Source organism: Acyrthosiphon pisum, chromosome X, assembly GCF_005508785.2.
Source record: "Acyrthosiphon pisum isolate AL4f chromosome X, pea_aphid_22Mar2018_4r6ur, whole genome shotgun sequence".
In the NCBI taxonomy this organism is placed as follows: domain Eukaryota; kingdom Metazoa; phylum Arthropoda; class Insecta; order Hemiptera; family Aphididae; genus Acyrthosiphon; species Acyrthosiphon pisum.
The window spans coordinates 10,083,659-10,097,286 of NC_042493.1; the positions used below are offsets into that span (position 1 = coordinate 10,083,659).

The following is a 13,628-nucleotide window of genomic DNA, read 5'->3' on the forward strand; positions in this document are numbered from 1 at the left end:
AAAACGGGTTATGGAAATTTTTCTTTTGGGCATTTTAAATTTTAAGAGTTTCAATTTTAAAACTATACTATATAGGTATATAGCAAAATGTTTACCTTTGGCTTCAATAACCAACGATGACTAAATGATTTAAGATTTGAAGGTGTGATAGGGCCGACGTTGATAATTTTGGTTTTATTATAGGTATATCCGTACTATACCTATATTTTATATATATATATATATATTGTCTATCATGATATTATTTTCTCGTGCAAATTACCGAGGAGTTAAATTGTGATATAATTTTGATTTTTATCGCCAAAATGTGTCATAAAATATATGCCTATAAATTTAGTTGTCTTATAACTATAAGCTCAAATTATAAATATTAAATAGTAAATAGTAAATAAGGTAACAAAATCTTGAAACATTCTCTACCAACTGTAAAATAATATGCTAAAAGTATAACTAAAATATATGTACTAAAAAAATTAGGGTTTTAAAATTCACAATATATGGAACGTTTTTGTTCTCACTTAGCATATTAATAGAACGTAGTAAACCACAACAAATATGCAATTTCATAAAAGTCCCGGACCCTTGAAATTTTTTCTGCGATGTAGGTAGAATATTTTATGTCCATCTAATGTACCTAATAATAATAATATGCAAATCAAAAAATTAACCGTATTGAGAAAATATCGGCACACTCATAAATATGTAAAAACCGGCATAATAAAATCGTATAGATAAGGAAATGCACAATATTATTCATTATAGCGCGTAAAAATAAATGAATATTGAAATATAACAATCACAATATTTTTCATTATCTACAGAAGTAGATCGTAAATATTATATATTATTATCATACATGTGTCGCATAGGTATTAGATGCACAGAAAATTAGATCCTATACTTAGTCGTCAGTCTACAATTGACACCTTTTATACAAACACGTAATTTTTATTTAATTTGATTTTGTTTATACTTAAATAATCATCAAGTATGAAAGGAAAGTATGTAAGTGCGTTGGATAGTTTTTTTGAACCAGAACCAAATGCGCTATTAAATCAATGTAACGAGAGTCAAGAACAAAGTCAATCAATGTGTTGTAGTAGTACATCGTTTGATACATATTGTAACATCGTGAGTAACAGTTTTAATGATATTGGATCGGTTTCAAAGTAATTCGTCAATTTATTACCAATAACGGTGTTTTTAAGTATCTATAATATGTTTAAAATTCGTTGTATATTCCAACAATTTTTATTTTTAATAAAATTATGTTTTATTTTAGGCGTAATCTATAGAAATTCATGAGTCGTGATATTATGTTCAAGAAACGGGTCGTGAGATTTCAGTAGCGTTCTTCACTTTTAGCAGATGTAGAAAAATTATATCTTGCAATTTCATTATATTCTTCTGTGAAAATATTTTCAATCTTCCATTGTTATATTATTCGCAAAATCCTATTTGCATTACCTTTCATCTGCTTTAAAAAAAGTATATTTACTCTCGTAATTCACCTGATGAATATTATAAAATATCTTTTTTTTTTACCATATTTTGTTTTAAATTTGGAAAAAAGGTTTGATTAAAATAAAGACATTTAATCGTCTGAACATTTATTTTAAAAATAAAACCTATAATTTATTATAAATATGATATACTATGAATTGTATAATATAATATGAATTGTATTTTTTTGTACAATGTTTATTCTGTATTTTACTTGTATTTGAATTTTATTTATATAATAAAACGTTAAAAGTTAACTTTTAAAAATGCATACAACATTTCAAAACTATTTGGATAATTTGTAATTTTTGAAAATCGACCCCCCCACTAAAAAAAAAAAATAATAAACAAATCCTCTTGGCTTTGTGTCCGCAAGTCCGAATTACTATCATTCACTAAGAATCTTATTCGTGTCAATCATTCATGCAGTTTAATCAGAACAATTATTTTGGAAGATGAGCGAGTACCTAACCTATATTATATTATAACGGTGAAAAATCGTTTGCTGCAGAATCATTGCAGTCGGCACAGTATATTATTATTATGCGTAACAAATCCGTGAACGATCTGTTACCGGCGTCCCTTCGAGTCCCCCTTCCAACACCCCCTCTAAACCGTTTTTCGTCCGATTCTCGCACAAGAGTCGACCGCACTCACTCGTCCGAATGTTGAGTATCCCTGCGCCCGACCAGTACGGGCTCGATCAATAAAGCGAGTAACGCGGCGCGTCGACGACGGCGGCGGCGCAGGACGACGACACGCCTTTTTTCGCTTCGCCCCAAAACATCGCGGTAAAATATAACAATAATTATCATCATCACGCGCCTCGCAGTCGTTCCCCGGTTAGGGTTCAGTGGCAGTCAGACCGCGACCACCGAACGTGAGTAGTAAAAGGACCAGACAACGGTATTGTCATTAGGTTAGAAATATTATACCGCCGCAGACACCTACGAGCGTTGTTATAATAATTTATAATATTATAATTATTATTATTCGTCCAGTGAATCACCGCAAATGCCTTACAGACAAGGGAAAACGTTAGTCTACTACGTAAGCACGGTTTTGATTAAATCTGTTTTTTTTTTGCACTGCACGTGACTTTGTTCAGAGTTTGGGGACGCATGTCCTGCTGAGCCCGTCAAATTTGCCCACCCGGCTAAAACCGCACCCGTTTTTGTTTCACTCACACGATTATAGAGCATATACTTGCCATCGAGGCTTGCGAATGACACGTTTTCATAATAAATAAATTTCACACATTATATTTCTTAATTGTTACATAATATTGTATAGTACCTAAAACTGTCACACGATCGACGTGAACCGCTAAAGTTGGCTTTCCACTCAGCAACAGGTCGTCGCGATGTAACTTCTCACCGTCGAAATTTATTATTCTATTTTTGACGGTCACTCACAGTAATACGGATAGGTTGTGCCTTGTATGTTAGATATCTACATATCTTAGAGTTACAACTTACAACGATACAAGACCGAAACGCGTATTTTTTCTCATTAATTAATATTGTATATATTGCGTCACTGTGACAAACTGTATTGTGCAATCGCAATTTTTATATTATGACGTATCAATGTATTTATTGAACTTAATTTATAGTTTGCCTTGTTGAGCTACTGCACTGCGTTAATATGCATACACGCAAATTGAACGACATTTTTGTAGATTGTTGTTATTGTTGTATTATATATTTATCAGCCGATATAATAAAGCTGTTATAGTTAAGTAAAAATTCTAATGTTGATGAAATTATGTAGGTACATACGAAGGTTTTTCATAAATATTTTAACATATTACAAAATATGTTTTTGGGCTGGGCAGATATTTTATTTTTCTTACCGATTTTTTCGAACGTTTTGTTTATCAGTTTATCGCCATAGGAACGAATAAAATGTAAAAATGCCCTCTAGATATATTATATACAATTTATTAAATGGTTACTTATTAATACATATTATTAATGAATCATATATTGTCAGATTGTCTTCAAAGTGAAAGATATCGAGTACCTAGTTTGCTACATATATGTCACACAATCACCACTTTATATAAAACGACGATATTATAAACAAAACAGGCCAAGACAAAATAAAAGAACAAATAATGGACAAACTGATGAAAAATAAAATAATATTTTTTTTCATAGTTTATTGTAGGTATATATTTTGGGCACTTATGACTATTGTAATTTATAATGGTAACAATAGGGACTGTGGTAAATTGGTACGGAAATTAGATTTAATGAATAAAATTCATTGTTAAAGTTGTTAAACATTATAAATTAACAAATTCAATAAACGACAAAATACTATATATTATGGTAATATTGCTTGTGCTGACCATGAATGAAATATTGGTTTATTTTTTACATAGTAGGTACTATAATAAATTACAATATAGGTACTATTATAATATTTAATATATATATACCTATATATTGTACTCTATATTGAGTTTTCAAACAAAATTTATAACAATTGTGTACAAATTTATCCGCATAGACTGCCGCTTTACATAGTCCTTAAAATGTATTTTAAGATTTTTACATATATAGGTAGGTACATGATATTTAAAAAATTATTAGTTTGATATAGTTTACTTCGAAACGTTAAGAGGACGTTACACCAGCATGCGCGTGTTTTCTCCGTCTTATAAATACCTGAAAGTGATCAGTTTGAAAACATTAGGTTTTTTTTTCATTTAATTATTAACAATTATTGGTTAATGCCCTCAACAAAAAAAAAAAAAAAATGAAAACACAACGACACAGATACAGTTATAGTTCTTTCCTATGCGTTATGGAATTTTGATAATTCTACTATAAATATGTACGGAGGGAGTAAAGCTGTCCCGCGCAAAACATTTTTTTCTAAGTTGTATACATTTGTAAGACGGAAACAACTCATGGCGGGTTTGACGTCCCCATAATGAATAATTATAAACTTAAGTCGATGACATTTTAACAGTTTGACAATATTATGAAGTGTTAATATTAAAACAGTCATAATCTAATATGTATGAAGTATAAGTATTTTATATAATACGATGTGAAATGCGCGTAATATTATATAATATTTTCATGAACCTAATTCAATAAATAATGAGCCGAAACATTTAGCCTGTCGGCTATTATAACGTTATAACTCCACAGGGGAATATTGACCTTTACTTTAATGAAACACAAATTATATAATCACAAAAAAAGACAATAATGGATGTTTTAATGTTTGCAATATACCTTCCTAATATAAAAGTGTTACTTGATCGTGGTTGGTGAAAAAATTTACTAAATTTTGTTAAATAAATAAATAACTTTAATAATTGTATTTTAAATGTTTAAGATTGGCGAACGGGGTTCTGGTTTTCGACCAAGAGCTGGAGATGTTCAGGACTTTGAAGTACTTCGGGACCAATGTATACAACGAGGAGCACTTTTCGAGGATCCGGATTTTGATACAGTTGACTCTTCGCTATTTTATAGCAAATCGCCAGATAAACGGTTCGAGTGGCGAAGACCAAGCGTGAGCATAGATTTTAAATACCTAAATTATATTATTAACAGTAACCATTTACCTAAGTACCTGTTTAATTGAATAACATTAAAAATTGTATTCTTAGGAGATCGCAAGTAATCCTCAATTATTTATTGAAGGGGCTTCAAGATTTGATGTACAGCAAGGAGAATTGGGTAAATGGAATAATATCTTTATTATTTAAAAATGTTTGCGGTACCTATTTATTGTGATATTTAATTAGGTACATAAAAAAAATTAAATGTATAAAATAATAAATTAGGTCGATACTTTAAGTTTTATACAAGTCTTCGTTATTTTGACAGGTGACTGCTGGTTGTTAGCTGCTGTTGCAAATTTGACTTTAAACGAAAAACTATTTTATCAAGTAGTACCAAATGATCAAGGATTCGATAATAAATATGCGGGTATATTTCACTTTAGGTAAATATATTACTATTAGTTTTAGTAGTAGTAGTAAACGTACGTATCGTATTATATTCTTCGGTTATTTTAGATTTTGGCAGTATGGCAGATGGGTTGACGTGGTTGTTGATGATCGTTTACCGACTTATCATGGAAAGTTAATATTTCTTCATTCAGCAACTGAAAATGAATTCTGGAGTGCTCTGTTGGAGAAAGCCTATGCCAAGTAAGCTTTTTAAATTATTTAGGTTTAAAAATCCCCGAAAAGCCAATACCACCTGGTTCAGATATCTCTACAACATCTATACAATATTGCAATGTAAGGTTTTTATGTAATGCGCAATCCGTATTTTGATTTCTGCTTGTCAAAATATAATATTAATATAATTTATACAACATAGGTATCGTAGGTACCTATGAACTATTATCGTGTAAAAAAAACTAATAATCTTTGTCTTTTCGTTGTTAATAGTTGAGAGGTGCAACTACCTCACAACCATGTTGCTTTAAAATTGTGATACCGTAAGTACATTGTTAACACAAAACACATTGCCAAAATTCCATAACCTGTTTCCTGAGAGCTTAGTTGATATTCTTTGCAAAATGTATTAGTAATCTAGGCCTTAGAGCCTGATTCGAATGCAAAATGCATTATTATTTTTGGGAAGTCCCAAGCAATGTTTTTTTAGTAGGTACAAAAGCTATTTCATACATCATATTATAATGGAAAACTTAAACTTTTATTTTACATTTTCCCCCCATTCTTTGCAGTTTCCTTGTTTGCTTTTTTTTTTATAAGTTTTAGGATATTTTGTTAATTTTTAGTGCATATTTATGTATTATAATATGGATTTTTTCGTTAAATTAATCGGTAATTCAAAATATTAGCTCAAGAAAATTTGTTCCGACCATGTTTTATCATTTTCCGACCGTACTATTTAAGATTTCGATAGATACGTCGATATCGTCTTTATCTATATACCGTGCGATTAATAGCTATTGTACGACTGGTACTTAAAGTCTCAAATCTGTGGTAACAACTAATTGGACAGTTAGTGTTACATTGTAATCGCGTTTATTTCATAAAGTTCGTATTTTTGTTTGTTCAAGAAGTGTTAAAAAATGTTTGGAACATGGTTTTTTTTGCCATTTCTTTTAGTATTTTTGGATAGTTTTTAGAGCATTCAAATTTTAAATCCATCCCTACAGTTATTACTTATTGGTAATAAGTAATAAATATGTTTTGATACCTATAGTTTTCATTTATCATTAAAGCTCTTACAAATGAGTGAAATGGGTATGATTTGGTGCATTTTAATATTAATATAGTTATTACTTTACTATATTATTATTTACTCAGACTCATAGTCATTAACATCTATATAATCTATAACACAAAATCTATCTAACTTTCTACTTCAAAGACTCAACTCTTAAATTACTTCATCTGGTATAATTTTGACGTTGACATGTCAATTAGACAAATCCATTTAGTCTATTCTGATCCCACATGGGTAAGATCTCACGCAGATATTTTGGATAATTATAGTTAAATTATAGCTATTTTATTAAAATTATAGTATAATAGTCATTTAAGCATTAAGCAAATACCTATAGGCTATAATAGCTCTTAATTATTAATGTTACTTGATATAATGTTTATAATATTACTCGACATCAATTTAAAATAGTTGATTTTCTGAATTCTAAAAATAACGATATACGAACAAAATAATTGAAATAATGAATTAATTAATTAGTATCAAGTAATTTGAACAATCATATATAAAAAAAAAGGTCAAGAGCTACTACTTTAATAATATTAACACTAAATTATCGTATATTTAAATATCACATGATGCCTATTCATGATTGCAATAACCTCATAAGTCTTAACTGTAATTTTAATGTTTTTATGGCGATTAATTTTATTTTGTCAGTCATATTTTATAAAAATAATATATTTTATTGATGAATCCTAATATTGAGTAAGTACCTACTATAACCGTTAATTAGTGCCTCTTCGATCTTATTTCTGTTTATACTATTTATACAAAATATTGAGGATAATAAATAAATTTTATCTACTAGAATTCATGGATCATACGAAGCATTAAAAGGAGGTAGCACATGTGAGGCTATGGAGGATTTTACTGGTGGTGTGTCAGAAATGTATGAATTAAATGAAGTTCCAGCCAATTTATTCACGATCATGCTGAAAGCTTTTCAACGTCAATCACTAATGGGTTGTTCTATTGAGGTAAAATAAAACAAATATAAGTATTGGATTTAATAAAAGTTTGAAAAATAATTTTTATGCAAAGCATCATTGATTATGAATATGTACTATAGATTGCTCACTACAGTACAAAATATGCTACACTAAATTTACTAGTGATCCTAGTGTTATCATCCAAAACTGGCAGAGCGGCATATCTTATAACCTGGCCGCCCAATCAGTTCTGGATAATAACACCAGGAACCCTAGTAAATTTAGCGCAGTGTATTTGTACCTACCGCAGTGAGCGATCTATAGTATTCATAATCGCAATGATAGTATATAATCTTACTTCATACAGGGTTATTGTCCTTAATCACTGGTTCTATGGCTTGGAGAGGTAATACAACTAGTACAGCCTATGTTTACTCTCCCTACGTCCCAAGAGTTTATTCTGCTTTATTATAATTTAGAGTAAAATATTATGTATAGTTAAATAAAAAAATATTCTATTTTTATGTAATTTTAATTAGTTTAAACAGTTGATTTATCAACAATAATAATATTGTTACTTGCATAGCTATAATCTAACAGCCCTGATTTTTCCCCCCAAAAAAAAATTGTACCTTATTTCACTTTTTATTATGTCCAGAAAATATGATTTAATTTTGTCATTTGTTATTTTTAAGGCTGATCCAAGCGTTACTGAGATGGAAACACCACAAGGATTGGTTAAAGGTCATGCGTACAGCATAACCAGGGTAACATACGTGGACATTACAACTCCAAATACAACTGGCAAAATACCTCTGCTCAGACTTCGAAATCCATGGGGTAATGAAGCAGAATGGAATGGCCCGTGGAGTGATAAGTAAGCATTATTTAATATTTAAAGACGTTGTTCTATTATATTATTATTGACCTGGTAGAGCATAAAAGTATTATTAATATTGATTATTATAATATTTATATAATTATTGATAAAAATTCTAAATCTTTTTTATAGATCAGCTGAGTGGAGGTTTATATCTGAGTCGGACAAACAATCTTTAGGTTTGATATTTGATGCTGATGGTGAGTTTTGGATGTCATACAAAGATTTTGTCAAATTTTTCTCTCGGTTGGAAATTTGCAATTTGAATCCTGATGTGCTAACTAAAGAACAACTTGGTGAAGACTCTAATAAAAGATGGGAAATGAGTGTGTTTGAAGGTGAATGGGTCCGAGGTGCTACTGCTGGTGGATGTCGTAATTTTCTAGGTATAGTTTAAGAAACTATTATCAACATTTATAGTAATATAACAATAATTTATATTTGTTGCCTTGTCTTTAGATACATTTGCAAGTAACCCACAGTATCGTATTACATTAGAAGATCCTGATGAAGAGGACGATGAGCGTAAATGTACCGTAATTATTGCTTTGATGCAAAAAAATAGACGTGCCCAACGAAAGATTGGAGCTGAATGTTTAACAATTGGATTTGCTGTATATCAGGTATCAAAAAAAAAAAAAAAACACAAATGTTTATCTAAAAATATATGCTTAAAATTTTAGAAATGCAATAGGTAATAGGTATGCAGCTTAATTATTTGAATAACATATGAAAAAAATAACATTTTTTTTAGCTCATCAACCCAGATTCTTTACCGAAACCCCTTGACACAAATTTTTTTAAGTATAATGCGTCTACAGCAAGAAGTCCTACTTTTATTAACTTGCGAGAAATCAGTAGTCGATTCAGTCTACCACCTGGTACATATTGTATTGTACCTTCAACCTTTGACCCAAATGACCAAGGTGAATTTTTACTTAGAGTATTCTCAGAACATGAAAATAACATGGCGTAAGTGATAATTATTATAAGTTCTTCAAATGTATTGTTATTCTAATCGACAATATTTTTATAGGGAACTTGATGATGAAGTAGGAATGGGAGAAGTTGATGTGAAGGTAGTACTAATATGCTTTAATCATTATTGTTTGTATTAGAAATAATTAACTTACATAACATGACTATAAAATTTGTTTTAGATTAAAGAACAAGAGCCTGAGCCAGATAAAGTTGATAAAGCTAATGAGAAAATTAAAGAATTCTTCCTTAAATTGGCTGGTATTGACCAAGAAGTCGATTGGATGGAACTTAAAGATATTTTGGACTATGCTATGAGAAATGGTAGGTTAAAAATCTATAAACAAGTGTACATATTCAAAATAAAATATGTACCTACTACAATACATTTTTATTTGCAAATATATTATTCAAAATATATTTTTACTTAAAAGCACAACAAGGGTAAATTAATACTGATGTCTTATAAACTTAATTACATAGACATAACATAGTTTGTTTCCTAATTAAAATATAATGTATTGTACATGAAAAGATGCCACACATTGAATGCTATCTCCAATATATATTTTTTTAAAGTATGATTTTATTTACTGTGTTAATACACAAGTATTAAGTTTTACTATTTTACTATTATTATTATTTTTTTTTTTTAATTTTAAACTTTGTAATCTATAATCCATTAGCTTTTCATTTAATATTGTATTATTTTAGTTACCTACCTTCAATAAAATAAAGAATCTTAAATTCCTTTGTTTTTGCTTTCAAAATTTCAAATGTATTGTAGGTGTCTTGTAAAATTTTTAATTTTTACGACACAGATTATCTTAGGTGTATATTTTCATTAAATTCTCAAAGCAAAATTAATGCAATGAATCAGTGTGTGGCAGATCTCTAAATAATAAATATAGAGTTTGATTTGTGAAGAATTTAATGTTAAATCACACCCTTAACCAGCGACAATGTGTTAATGTGTTTTGTTAAGCTTTTAACTGATTTGAACCACCTTTTAGAATATGTATATATTTAATTAAGCTAACTGCTTTCGTAATCACATTTGTCAATAATTTTTAAGATAATTTTATATGTGAAAATTTGAATTTTATAAGTTTGTATATAATATCTTGGTATACAGATTTATAAATATAAACTACATAAATACAAGTAAAAACTGTAAGAAATTAAGTCATACTTTTGTACCAGTCAAATGATATAGGTGTGTTCATTTCAAAACAAAATAGTATGAATAATTTTTTAATCATATTATTTTTCACTTGTAAATAATAATGTTATTGATTGTATGCATGAGTTTGAACCTCAACTAACATGGTTGCCCATTTGATTATACCATTTGTAGATGTGGCAAGTAATACAGCTGCTGGAGATAATCTCCTTATCAACTTACTTCAGACATTCTGTGAGTCTTTCTGTCAGGGATCGCCTTTAGCGTCTACATTCAGTAAGTATTTTTTTTTTTAATTAGGCGATATTTAACTAAATTCCATTTTGATATTGGTAATATCTAGCTAGCTTAGATTAAATTACATTGTACTAAACAATTTACCTTTTCAGAAATGGAAAAAGCAGGATTCTCTAAAGATGTATGCCGTAGCATGATTGCTATGATGGATTGGGATCGATCGGGTAAGCTTGGTTTCGAAGAATTCAAAAGTCTGTGGATTGATATCAGACAGTGGAAGGTAATCAACTAATATATACATTTTTTAAGAATTTATAAACTGACATTTGAGTATGAAAATATTTTAAAATGTATGTGTTACGTTTTAGACTGTCTTTAAAATGTACGACAAAGAGAGCAAGGGTTACATAAATGGATTCGAATTAAGGCAAGCATTGAATTCAGTTGGGTACCATCTGAATACACACATCCTTAATATTATGTGTCATCGGTATGCAACCAAAGATGGAAATATAATGTTTGACGACTTCATCATGTGCGCCGTAAGATTAAAAACCATGATAGGTAAGTTACAAATTTTAAAATTACACATTTATTTTGAAAAACGGTTAATTCTTGTTTAATAACTTACCCATTTAAAATAAAAAAAAACCTAATGAAATGCCTCAACGGCCACTCTGTCGTACTTTTGTTTAGTAAAATATTCAAATATTTATTCAATAATATCCAGAAAATACAATTTAAAAAAGAAAATATCTGATTATTATGATCAGATTTTTAACCATTGTTGTATTTTTCTTAAAGTTTTTAAAAACTATGTATCTGAATTTGTTTAATTTGTCATAACCTAATATAAAGTTATAAAATTATATTATATTTTTTTTTACATTTTTGATAAAATAATAATTTTCTTTATGAATATAATTGAAAACTTTTTATTTTTTAGATATGTTCAAAGAACGCGATCCTGACAACAAAAATATTGCCTCATTTACAATGGAAGAATGGGTGGAAAAAACATTGTATTCATAGATTTAAGTGTCCTTAAAGTATTATTTTTTTAAGGATTATTACTTTTTTTTTATGTATTTTTCTTTTTTTTTTTTGAAGTGGGTTATTAAATTTGCATAAAATGTTAACTTTTTATATATATCCTATATATATTACAGTATATTATGCATAAACACATAACCATGACTATTTAGGAGCTATTAAAAAAACTGTTTTGAAATTTCCTCAGATTCAAAATATATTCATATGCAGCTTCGTCTAAAATACATATTTTGAGGTCTGTTCTTATTGGTGCTTCCTAAACTTTGATATTTATTTATTAAGAAATTATAGGATTAACGACCTGTTTATTTAAATTAATTAACAGGGTCAGCCTGGAAATTACTTATATTTCCATTTATCATAAGTACAAACATATTTTAACAATGTTAATTATTTTTACTACGATTTATTGCAAAAATAAAAATAATAAAAACATTTCAGATTTATAAATTATTATATTTTGTCTATTGATTAATTATTTGAAATCTATTAGCATAATTTGAAGCTTTGTGAGTCTTTATGTAGTTACTTATAATAGCTTTCTAACATCGAGTGAAAATATATAAAATTAATATATTTTTTTGATATTCAAAGTCACATGAATACCTAACTGTTTAAAACAAGTTTTTAAATTCAAATTGTTTAACTAAATGTCTTGATGTGTATCCTGATTAAATATAATTGTTTTTCTGTTTCATATTTCATATATATTATAATTATTTAAATTTTATCTTTACTTTATCTAAATGTAATTTAACATCTAGTTATTAATTAATAGAAAATAATCTTTTTATAAACTAACATTTAAATATTTACATTTTTTAATTTATAAAAACATTTAATTTTATTTTTATTCATTTTTTCTGGTATACTTAGTATTTATTTTGTCGGAAGCAATAGATTTTTTTAAATTGTGTAATAACAAGTTTTGAGTTATATTATGGCATGCTTATAATATATATTTTTTATTTTATTAAATTGTTATAAAATATTTTAATCATTAATATGATTTTGTTATACATTTTATTACCTACAAGTTTAGATTTCTTAAATAGTCGTATATTTACATAAAATATTTTAAATTAACCTGACTCATATCTATTGAACTTTACAGAGCTGTGTAAATATGTTTTTTTTTATCATTATATGAAATGATAATAATATGAGAAGTATGTAGTCAAAATATTGAAGTATACTACATTCATACATAACATATATAGATAGGTAGATTATTAAGTTATAAATCTACATTATCTTGTAGTTATTTCATACATTTTTGCATAGTCACCTAGGTAATTTGTGATAAATATTAATAAAATGTGATCATCATTCTAACTATTATGGTATCATATTATGTATTCCTGAAATTGGAAGAAAAATATTATATTGTATATGAAATTGTTAATCTGTATACAGTATTGATTTTTTAGTTTAAGTATAATATATCTTTAACTTTTTAACCCGTCATTGGGTACCTACATATAATTTGTATCAAACTTTTGTCTTATAAAATTTCACAGCACCAAAAGCGCAATTAAGGGTTTGTTTACAACTCTCTGGTAACAAAAAAACCCAGAAAATAATAAAAACACATGGTTTCCCATCTCAGGAACCTAAATATTTTTATT

At 28.0% G+C, this 13,628-nt stretch overlaps 1 protein-coding gene across 3 annotated transcripts in view; it reads left to right on the top strand.

Annotated features, from left to right (window-relative positions):
- The window catches only part of LOC100166784 (calpain-A), a 67,099-nt gene extending 54,659 nt beyond the window's left edge, over window positions 1–12,440 (top strand). Inside the window, exons 1-16 of one of the 3 annotated variants that reach the window (XM_003244246.4) lie at window positions 2,331–2,553; window positions 4,861–5,040; window positions 5,138–5,207; window positions 5,358–5,475; window positions 5,549–5,683; window positions 7,549–7,717; window positions 8,365–8,546; window positions 8,682–8,935; window positions 9,009–9,172; window positions 9,304–9,521; window positions 9,586–9,628; window positions 9,710–9,851; window positions 10,885–10,986; window positions 11,100–11,227; window positions 11,316–11,511; window positions 11,894–12,224. In XM_003244246.4, coding sequence (XP_003244294.1) covers window positions 2,518–2,553; window positions 4,861–5,040; window positions 5,138–5,207; window positions 5,358–5,475; window positions 5,549–5,683; window positions 7,549–7,717; window positions 8,365–8,546; window positions 8,682–8,935; window positions 9,009–9,172; window positions 9,304–9,521; window positions 9,586–9,628; window positions 9,710–9,851; window positions 10,885–10,986; window positions 11,100–11,227; window positions 11,316–11,511; window positions 11,894–11,979 — 2,223 coding nt within the window. In that variant the 5' untranslated portion in view covers window positions 2,331–2,517 and the 3' untranslated portion in view covers window positions 11,980–12,224. Of the gene's footprint in view, window positions 1–2,330; window positions 2,554–4,860; window positions 5,041–5,137; window positions 5,208–5,357; window positions 5,476–5,548; window positions 5,684–7,548; window positions 7,718–8,364; window positions 8,547–8,681; window positions 8,936–9,008; window positions 9,173–9,303; window positions 9,522–9,585; window positions 9,629–9,709; window positions 9,852–10,884; window positions 10,987–11,099; window positions 11,228–11,315; window positions 11,512–11,893 lie in introns of those variants that run through there. The other 2 variants (XM_003244247.4, XM_001947067.5) reach the window with 2 other exon arrangements.
- Window positions 12,441–13,628: the final 1,188 nt, after the last annotated feature.